Here is a 10073-nt window from a genome sequence, read left to right as displayed (position 1 = left end):
ATGTTGTTCTTCCAAACCAATTAATTGGCAACGTCATTCCTAAGTTGAATGATACATGTTTTGGTATGTATAGGTTGTCATGCACTACGGTGGAGTATAACTGTCGCCCGCAATTTTTGACGGAAACAGGTGGGTCTTCGATGGCATGGAAAGAAAGACGCTATAAATATTGACAGAGCGTATAATTTTGTCGTATAGCCATCTGTAACCTACCGATGGACTACAATCCTAGCCAAAGGCCCACTGTCAGTGAGTGATGCAGCGGAAAACTGTACCACCTACTCTTTGCATGCTCTCGGTATGCAAAGCCCGCTATAGTAGTAACGGAAGCCAGCCAACACTTAAGCTTTAAGATTCCACTTTGACTGCATGAAAGAAAGACACTACCAATGTTAACAAGAGGTACATTTAATTTGACCATGTCGTATCGGCAACCTATCTGTGGACTGTAACCTTAGTCAAAGGCCCAGTGTCAGTGACGCAACGAAAAAAAATATACCATTTACTTGGGCATGTTTCTCGGTACGTATAGCATCTACCTTAGAGAGTGGTAGCTGAAGCCACCCACCACCCTGGCTCCATAGCCTGTTCGACTGGGATTATTTCCTCATAAATGTTCGTAAATTTCTAAGAAGAACAGTATTTCTCTCACACCAAACCAGCCAGCAGTACTTCTTCATGATCCAGCAACGAACCAGCTCAGTGAGACCAAAGCACAGAGTAACACACAGCCATCTACCCGGGCTCTAAGCCTTCCTCCGTCCCTCCTTAAAAACCACCCAAGATCACAGCTCGAGGCACAGAGCACCACAGTCGCACCCTAGCACTTCGCTCCCACACCGTGTGGCAGCGTTTATGGCTACCAGAAGCATGTCCCCGGTGGCGGCGGGCGTGTGGATCGCCGTCCTCGTGGCGGTGGTCGTGGCGTCCAACGAGGAAGGAGACGCGCTGATGGCCCTGCGTCACAGCGTGAAGGACCCCGATGGCGTGCTCGCGAGCTGGGACCCGAGCCTGGTGAACCCGTGCACGTGGTTGCACGTGACGTGCAACGACGACAACCACGTGGATCGTATGTGAGTTTGTGATCTCTCTTGCTGGATGGGCTGGTGGGTTTTTTCTCCTTGTGTATATGGATCGGGCCACGCTAGCATACGGCCCACGAGGCGGAGAAACGCCTGTGTTCGGCTACACGACAAAACACAGATTTATTTTTCTATTTATTGAATTTTAAGAACGTGATGATTTCTTTTCTCGATGGACAGCGAGCTTGCTAACATGAGATTGTCCGGTCCTCTGCCGCCGGAGCTGGGGAAACTGGAGCAGCTGCAGTACATGTACGCTCTTCGTTCCGATCCACATGGACTCTGAACTGAAATTTTCCTGTCCTGCTTTATATCCATGTCTGCTATTCCATCTGACTCTCCGTCACTTTTGGCACCTGATCGAGCAGGGAAATGAGCGCCAATAGTCTGCAGGGTCCGATCCCGTCAGAGTTCGGCAAGTTGAAGAACCTGGTCAGTATGGACCTGTACAACAACGACCTCTCAGGACCCCTTCCAACGACGCTTGGGAACCTCAAGTCCCTGAAGGTCTTGTAAGTCACTGTTTCACTGTTTGTAAACTCAGCTCATGTACCACCCTCCTCCCAACACGTGCACTGCATGAACAAATTGAACGTCTGAACTAAACGTGGCTTGGCAGCCGTATCGACCACAACCGCCTGACTGGACCGATCCCCAGGGAGCTGTCTGGACTGCCCGACCTTGCAACCGTGTAAGCCGATGTTCTCAGATCAGATCTCACTTTGTGTTTTTGTTTTGTTTCACCAGTTCTCTACGCACACCGTCGGTCGCGTGCATGCATGTGGTAACAACGCCGTTCTTGTTCCTTCCCGTTGCAGGGATTTCTCAAGCAACGACTTCTGCGGCACGATCCCAACATCGGGACCATTCCAGAACATTCCCCTCACCAGGTAGGAACGGATAGCTTCCTCCATGACTGGCGTCGCAGGCATTGTTGAAATGCTAGGAGGATCTCCATCCTGACGGTGCCTGTATCGTGTTCCGTTGCAGCTTTTCCAACAACCCGCGACTGACGCAGGGACCGGGCGGGTACGACGCGAACTGCTAGGCGGCGGCCCTTCGGTATGAACAATAATGGAGTCATGAGTAGAGTAGAGTAGAGTAGTGTAGCCATCGAGCGAAGATGGATGCGGGGCTGTGCTGTACTGTGAGCCTGCCCTGGCGTCGATCACCAGAGAGAGGTTCGACTGCAGCTGCTTGTGTTGTGTGATGTGATGAAAAACCAGCGTGAGCACGGGGCGCCGCCTCGGTTGGGCTTTTCGTTCGTCGCCGTAGCCGGGCACCGTGACGAGATCTTCCGCCTGCCGCGCCTGGCCCTGAGAAAGAGACGCGCCGCCGTGTAGTGTGTCGTGCTGCGTACAGAGGCTGAATCTTGATAGCCTTGCGCGACGACGCGTGCATGGTGCACTAGGAAGAAAATTATATGGACATCGTTGGAGATCTTATCGAGGTCTACAATTTATATATAAAAATTATCTTCATCCGACATCATATCGAAGGTTTTCTATTTTTTGAAATTTGAGTCTCATCACGCGACAAAATTGTTTCACGCGTGATGAGACTCAAATTTCAAAAAATAGAAAACCCTTCAATACGATGTCGGATGAAGACAATTTTTATATGTAAATTGTATACCTCGATGAGATCTACAACTTTGTAGTTTTGAGTTTTTCATTTGAGGACAGTAAGATGCTCGAAAAAATAATATAAAATTTCAGCACCATATTTTATCGCGTGATGAGACTCAAATTTCAAAAAATAGAAAACCCTTCAATACGATGTCGGATGAAGATAATTTTTATATATAAATTGTAGACCTCGATGAGATCTACAACTTTGTAGTTTTGAGTTTTTTCATTTAAGGACGTTAAGATACTCGAAAAAATAATATAAATTTTGACGCTCCCGAAAATATCAAAAGTTACTGTTCATCCGCAAAACCGCCAAAGTTGAACTTTTTCGAGAGTTGGAGGGTCAAAGTTGTCCGGTTTTGAAGTTCGAGGTTGAAATCCAAACTTTGCTGTAAGTTGGAGGGTGTAAATTGGACTTAACCCTGTATTATAGCTAAATACGAAGTAGCTTGGATGCTCTGTTTGTACAATGTACTATCCATTGGTCCTGCAAACGTGACGGGAGCTTACTGACGGTCTAAGGAGAACGGGCTGTTAAGAGTCTTCTGAAAAAAAAAGGAGAAAAACGCTGTCCTATTATAATTACAGAGCATTCAGCTTTGGCAACATCGCTATTGGTTCTACGGGCAGTATATACGATCACAGTTCACAGTAACAAGCCAATAAAAGTCACGACCACATAATGACATCGAGGTAATTAACTCTAAGGCAGAAAATCCTTGACCATTATATATTGACGATTCCAAGCGACTGAACTACTTACCTGACTCTGACTACACCATGTACTTTCTACACTATATGATCTAAGGCCTCCATTGAAGGATTTTTTAGTAGAAACGGAGGATTCGGATTCCCACAGGAAAGAGTACTGTTCACCCCTTTGGAAGGAAAAAGGAATCGCTTACTGTTCGTTTTTTTTATAATCCGTATTTTTTAGCATTTCTTTTTTTTTTGTCCGAACAGTGTTTTTCCTCTGGCCGATCAGCCGGAATCTGTTTGGGCTGTTTTCAGCGAAGCGAACGCAACAAATCAGGAGGAAAGTTTCCTACGAAACTGATGCCACGGGAAAACCACAGAATAAAACATCCAGTTCGACCTCTTCGTTTTTCTTCCAGTGGCATAGGATCGAGGCAAATCGAGCTCTAACCTGCTATGCAAAGGCACCTTTGGAACCAACGGTGTCTTCGGTCGGCTGTTCGTATCGTTGCTGGTTCACGAAGAAGTACTGCTGGCTGGTTTGTGTTAGAGAAAAATATTGTTCCAGCTAGAAATTTACAATGGTTTACGACAAGCCACAGCTAAACGAACAGCATACAAATCACGCGGAGCAGGTGCTTCAGGCGCGCTTAGTTGAAGTCGGTCTCGTAGTCAAATCTCGGCGGCGCATCGCAGATCTGTCCTCCGGCGGCGGCGGCGAGGAACTGCGAGAGTGCTCGAGTCCGTCCTCGCTCGCCCCACGCGATCCACAGCGCTCAAGATCACGGTTGGCAGCAGCTTTTTTTATATATAAATATTGTTGTCTATTTTTCTATGGAAAATAACGCTGTTCATTGGAGATAATAATCATAGTTATTCTCTAATGAACTGACGCACTGTTGTTTCCTATATTTTCCTATAGGGTTCATCCAAACACCTATATGTACAAGATTGATTCCTATGATTCCGAATTCTTCGTTTTCTACTTACATTCCTATAATATTCCTCTGTGTTCTCCTATTTGTACATTTCACCATTTCTGCGTTCCAAAGACGGCCTAATACCATCTTAAAACCAAGAAGACGCTACTAGAAGTGTATCTATCTAGAGACTTTTATAAGTATGCCATTAAAAAAGTTTGTAATTACACACAAGCCATTAAAAAACTTAAGCGCGCACGAGTGCCATTGTTCTGAACTTTTCGTCGGTGTTCTTTTCGTTTTTCACCGTTACATGTGGGTCCGGTCAGTATAAAGGTCTAAAATACCCCTCTCATCCTCATGTCAAGGTCCGCCACCACAGAGGAGTGCGCGCCGAGGCCCGAGACGTCGTATTTGTCCACCGTCGGGAATGGCTCCACTCCGGCCGCAACCACAGCCTCCACCGCCTCCACCATGTCTCTCTCTATTGTGAGACCGACCAGGCACTGCGCACGCGCGTGTGCGAGCTCTCACTCTCTCTCGCACTGCACACTGCGCACGCGCGTGCCAGCTCGAGCAGCAGCCGCCGTCGCCGCAAAATCCGCCACCACCACAGTGCATTCGTCCGATTCCTCGCCCCAGCAGCAGCTTCTCCATGGCCTCGCCTTCGCCCCCGACCTGAAGAAGCTGTCATCCGCGTAGGTAGCAGCCTGGGCGGGCCTCCGCCGCGGACATAGGCGCCGCCGAGCAGTGCTCGCCGTTGCCGCGCCGATGCTCGGAGCCTCGACGGGAGGAGGAGCGGCGGCGCGCGTGCCGGGTGGTCGACAGTGGAGCTCGCGCTCGAGCTCGCGGCCGCCATCCCCTCCATCAGCGCTCGTGCTCGCGGCCGTGGGCGTGCCCGCCGCGCTGTGCCGCCACGCGCTCCGTGCCCGGGCGAGGTGCAGGCGTGCCTCCCGCGCCGCCGCGGCCAAGAAGAAGGAGATGGCGGTGCTGCTGATGGTGGCCGCTCTGGCCTCGACCATCCTCAAGGTGACCGCCTCGGCGCCGCTGCTCCACGCGGCCGCCCAGCCTAGCCCCGGCCGCACGCACGAGAAGAGAGAGTTTGAGAGAAAGGACAGGGATGAGAGAGGTATTTTGGACCTTTTACTGACCAGACCCACATATAACGGTGAAAAACGAACAGAACACCGACCGAATAGCTTGAAGAGCAAAGAAGTTCAGAACGATGGCACTCATATGCGGTCAATTATTTTAATGACTTATGTGCAATTACAAACTTTTTTAATGGCGTACGTGTAAAAGCCTCGTCTATCTGCCAGCATCTGAACTCGACGAGACCATCTACGGTGACGCTGAAGGAGGTGAAGCAGGCGTGGAGGAGCGCATCGTCACGGTGCTGAGCGGCGGCGTGGAGGAGCGCGTCTTCACGGCGCGAGGGCCAGCGACTCGAGCAGCCCGGCGGGCGGGCCCGCCCTGGTCCTGCTGTGCCCGCTCATCTGCTGCAGCTCCGTCCCTTGGCTGCTCGCCGCGGTGGCGCCATGTCGTCCCGGTGATGACTCCAGTGCCGGAGGCCGCGGCCACGGCCTCGACCACGACGGGGTCAGTAGTCGCGGTGAAGGGCGTTCGCGGCGGGTCGGCGGTCGTCCCTTCGTCCTCCCGTGTGGTTCGCGTGACTTCCTTCCCAGTGGGCAGATTCCGTTTCTTGATTTGTCTTCGTTTGTCGAGAGCTACTCCATACGTGAATGCAAATTCGAGACAGATTTTGTCCTTTCCACCACGATTACTTTCCATTGAATTTGTGAGAATTTTTTCTGGTATTGCGAATCTGTGTTCCTGCGGAATTTGGTTCGCTTCGCAATCCAGACGAATCTGTGTTCCTGCCGCACCCACACCCGCAGGCCACGCCGCCGGCGCACCGGTGCAGCGAGGTCTCCGACAGGACGCGCGCGGAGGTGGAGGTGCTCGCTGCTGCTTCCCTGCTGCCCACCCACAGAGGGGTAAACTTACCCAGCCATGGAAGAGGTGACTCTGAGCAACGTAAACCAAGCAACAAACACACATCTTACGCTAGTGAGACTTAGACAACACAGCACACACAACTAAATAATCATGAATTTGTTTGGTGGAAGCAGGCTAAGACTAACCAGCTCTACTCCTTGTCAGGCTAAGACCTACACCCCATCTGAATCCCTGTGTGGCGTCGGTGGGTAATGAAAAACTAAAAATTGAAGCTTGCTGTAACGAGATATGACTCGTTTCTTGGACTATCCATTTATCCTGGACGCCTTTTCTTTTTCTGTCCTGTACAAAGCAGATTGAGTTTTAAAGCTATATATATCCCTTTCAGGCTTCAGCTACGATACGAATGAGAGAATTCAGAAGAGCCCAGGAAAAAGATAATATTCACCTACTGGAACCTAAAGGTGCCCTTTTGAAGGGATCCGTTACGGCACGACGCTTTGCATAATTGCATTGGAATTAAAAGATGTTTGCTTTGGGTTTTTTTTAGAATCAGATGTTTGCTTCGGTGGCCTCCTAGGCAGCTTTACGCCTTTACCCAGCACAACATTAGTCGTACATACATGTTGCACTAGGCAAAAGCAGGCTGAACCTCAAGCAATGCAAACATGCCTTGACGGCCCTTTTGTTGTCGAGTACGTACTACGGCTTGCCAGGGATAGACTGGGCTGGGCTTTGGACGATAGCGCGTGGACCAGCCAAGCTCAAATCGCAGGTCGGGGGCCGGGGCCTTATCTCTTATGGGCTCACTCGGCCGACTATAGTCAGGCCGACTTATTGATTGGCCGAAGCCTATATCGCCTTTTGAAAGTTTATTATTGGAAAAAAAATCAATTTTACCTCACTCAACTATTCTGAAAGTTTAGTTTTCCTCTCTAAACTCGAAAATCGGATAAACCACCTCTCTCAGCTTTTAAAACCATTCACTTTACCTCCCTGACCCGGTTATAGGTGGTTTTCAAAGGCGGTTTTGTCTTTTTCTTTTTTATTTATTTTGGTTGAATATTTGAAAAATCATAGTAAATCATAGAAAAAATCATAAAATGGAAAATCTAATTTTGTTGGACTCGACATGAGTAGATCTACACAGTAAACATATAATATGGTATTCTTTAGTAAAAAGTTTTTGTTGTAGCTTTAGATCCATGCTTTTCTGTAATTAATTCATAGCTGCATTTTCTATGGTCCAATTATGGTGAAATTTTTATGGTGGTCTAATTATTGTATGATTTAACTATAGTAAAATTTCCATACTCATTTATATTTTTACACACTTTTAACTATTTTAAAACTATTTAACAAGTATAAAAATAAAATAAATCTATAACTCAGTTATACATGATCCAATTGGCATGATATTTTTACTAAAGTTCAATCATATAATAATTAGCTCATCATAAAAATTTCACCACAATTGGACCATAGAAACGGTTGATTTGAATTAATTACGAAAAAGCATAAATCTAAAGTTATAGCAAAAACTTTGTACTAAAGAATACCATATTATATATTTAGTGTGTAGATCTACTCATGTGGAGTCCAAGAAAATTGGAATTTTCATTTTATGATTTTTGTATGATTTACTATGATTTTAAAAAATTTAGCCGAAATAAATAAAAAAGATAAAGATAAAACCACCTATAACCGGGTCAGGGAGGTAAAATGAATGATTTTAAAAGTTAACAGAGGTGGTTTACCCGGTTTTCGAGTTCAGGGAGGAAAACTAGACTTTGAGGATAGTTCAGGGAGGTAAAATTGACTTCTTCCTTTATTATCACTACTCTGTCCCATCCCCTCAAAAAAATAAAATCACTACTCCATTCCAATATAAGACGTTTTGACTTTTTATGTCTAGACATAGTGTATATTTAGGTACGTAGCAAAAATCACGTATCTAAAAAATAAAAGATCTTATAATTTAGGAGTATAATTTAGGAACCAAAATGTGGCAAAAACTAGTCAAAAACATCTTAAATAAATTAGCCAAAAACATCTTATAATTTAGGAGTGTTAATTATTCACACAGCAGCTTTTTGTGATTTTTTTAAGAATGCTTATGAAAGCGACACCTTCTCTCCATATGATCGCCTGTTCGAAATTGCTCTTTCGAGGGAGAAACTGGTTGGACTTGCACGGTCATCTGCCCTTCGAGCGGGGTAACCTAGATTGGTAGGCTACACAAAACACAACTGTATGTATAGTACAAACACAACTATTATATATTGTTCCTCTTTACCCTAGACTTGCACTTGTGTCGTCCAGCGACGGAGCACGGCACAAAATCAAAATCAGGGGCGGGGGGGGGGGGGGGGGGGGGGGGGGGCAACTTGACAAAAACACAAGCCACCGCGGCCGATCTCCGCCGTACCAAAAGGCAAAAGCTGCAATCGTTGCTACTCAGCTACAGCTTAGATAAATCAAATGCTATCTACCCTTTCTAATGAAGCAAATACGACGGACTGGGGACTGCACCTGTTGTTACGGGTGCCGCGCGCGGTGGCGCGGAGAGCGGCGGCCTTCCTGTCCTCGAGGCGGCGGCGGAGGCGAGCGTCCAGGGGGCTGTTGGCGAGGGCCTTGACGGGCTGACGGCGGTGAAGGCCTGAACGGGATGGCGGAAGAGTCACCGAGTCAGGCAGCTCAGCTATTCTGCATTTCTGCTCTCGTTGTTGGGCTCCGGCTATTGAGCTTCGTGGGCTGAACAATATTTGAGAATTTTGTTTTGGACAAGGGGGGGCCGGAGCCCAGTTTGGCCCCCATTGCGCTCCGTCCGTGGTGTCGTCTGATGGTATTTCGATTAACCTGTTGTGAGCACAAGAAACCAGTTGAACAACGGCATATGCTATGTTCGCTTGGCTGATAAGTCATAGCTGAAAGTACCAAAAAAATACGATTTATAAGGCAAAGAAGCGACGATATTCAGGCGCTCGCGTATGTGTATTATCACCACCGTCTGACGGGCCCATCCAATCCCAAGGATGCTGGACGCGGCCGCGCCCGAGCTCTTCGTAAATCGCAACGCTGGTATACTCCAGGCCTCGTTTAGTTCCGCCCAGTGGCGGATCCAAAGGGGGGGCTCCAGCCCCCCTAATGTCTTGATTTCAAGCCTAATCACTGTAGCAAAAGCTTGATTTCACCATTAAATTTTCATGCAAATCAACATCTCCATTGTTTTAGCCACCCTTATCCCGCATCGTGCATCCGCCACTGGTTCCGCCGAACTGGCGCCGGCAGGAACACTGTAGCGGCACTGTAGTTACAGTGCAGTTTTGTTTTTATTTGGTAATAATTGTCCAATTGTTGACTAATTAGGCTCAAAACGTTCGTCTCGCAAAGTATAACCAAACTGTGCAATTAATTTTTGATTTCGTCAACATTTAGTACTCCATGCATGTACCGCAAGTTTGATGTGACGAAGAATCTTCTTTTTGCATAGTGCTGAATTCCGAAAATTGGGGGAACTAAACAACCCCCAGTCTATTTTGGTACAGTAGCAGTTGCAATACTTGTCCCCACACACACACAAGATGACAAGAATGGCGTCTTGTACACTGTACTCCATTAAAATAGCCGTGCTAGAGGATAAGCCCGCCGACGCCCGCCAGGGTTGCAGCGCGGACGGGCCCACGGGAGATCAGGTGCTGAGAAGGAAGGAAAAGGAAGCCGCGCGTCGCGTCCTCAGGTCGCCCACGTACGGCACCAAGATACCGTGTATCGTCCCAGGATTC

The 10073-nt window shown here is 47.7% G+C and overlaps 1 protein-coding gene across 1 annotated transcript; it reads left to right on the top strand.

The window, feature by feature from the left end:
* Window positions 1–855: 855 nt before the first annotated feature.
* Window positions 856–2130, top strand: LOC136514244 (leucine-rich repeat protein 1-like). Its single transcript, XM_066508227.1, has 6 exons — window positions 856–1073; window positions 1263–1334; window positions 1451–1594; window positions 1702–1773; window positions 1901–1972; window positions 2073–2130. The coding sequence occupies exons 1-6, from the start codon at window positions 856–858 to the stop codon at window positions 2128–2130; spliced, it is 636 nt and encodes a 211-aa protein (XP_066364324.1).
* Window positions 2131–10073: the final 7943 nt, after the last annotated feature.

This window comes from Miscanthus floridulus, chromosome 16 (genome assembly GCF_019320115.1).
Source record: "Miscanthus floridulus cultivar M001 chromosome 16, ASM1932011v1, whole genome shotgun sequence".
Classification (NCBI taxonomy): Eukaryota; Viridiplantae; Streptophyta; class Magnoliopsida; order Poales; family Poaceae; genus Miscanthus; species Miscanthus floridulus.
Note: the sequence above shows the minus strand (reverse complement) of the source record. Positions and strands in the feature narration are given on the sequence as shown.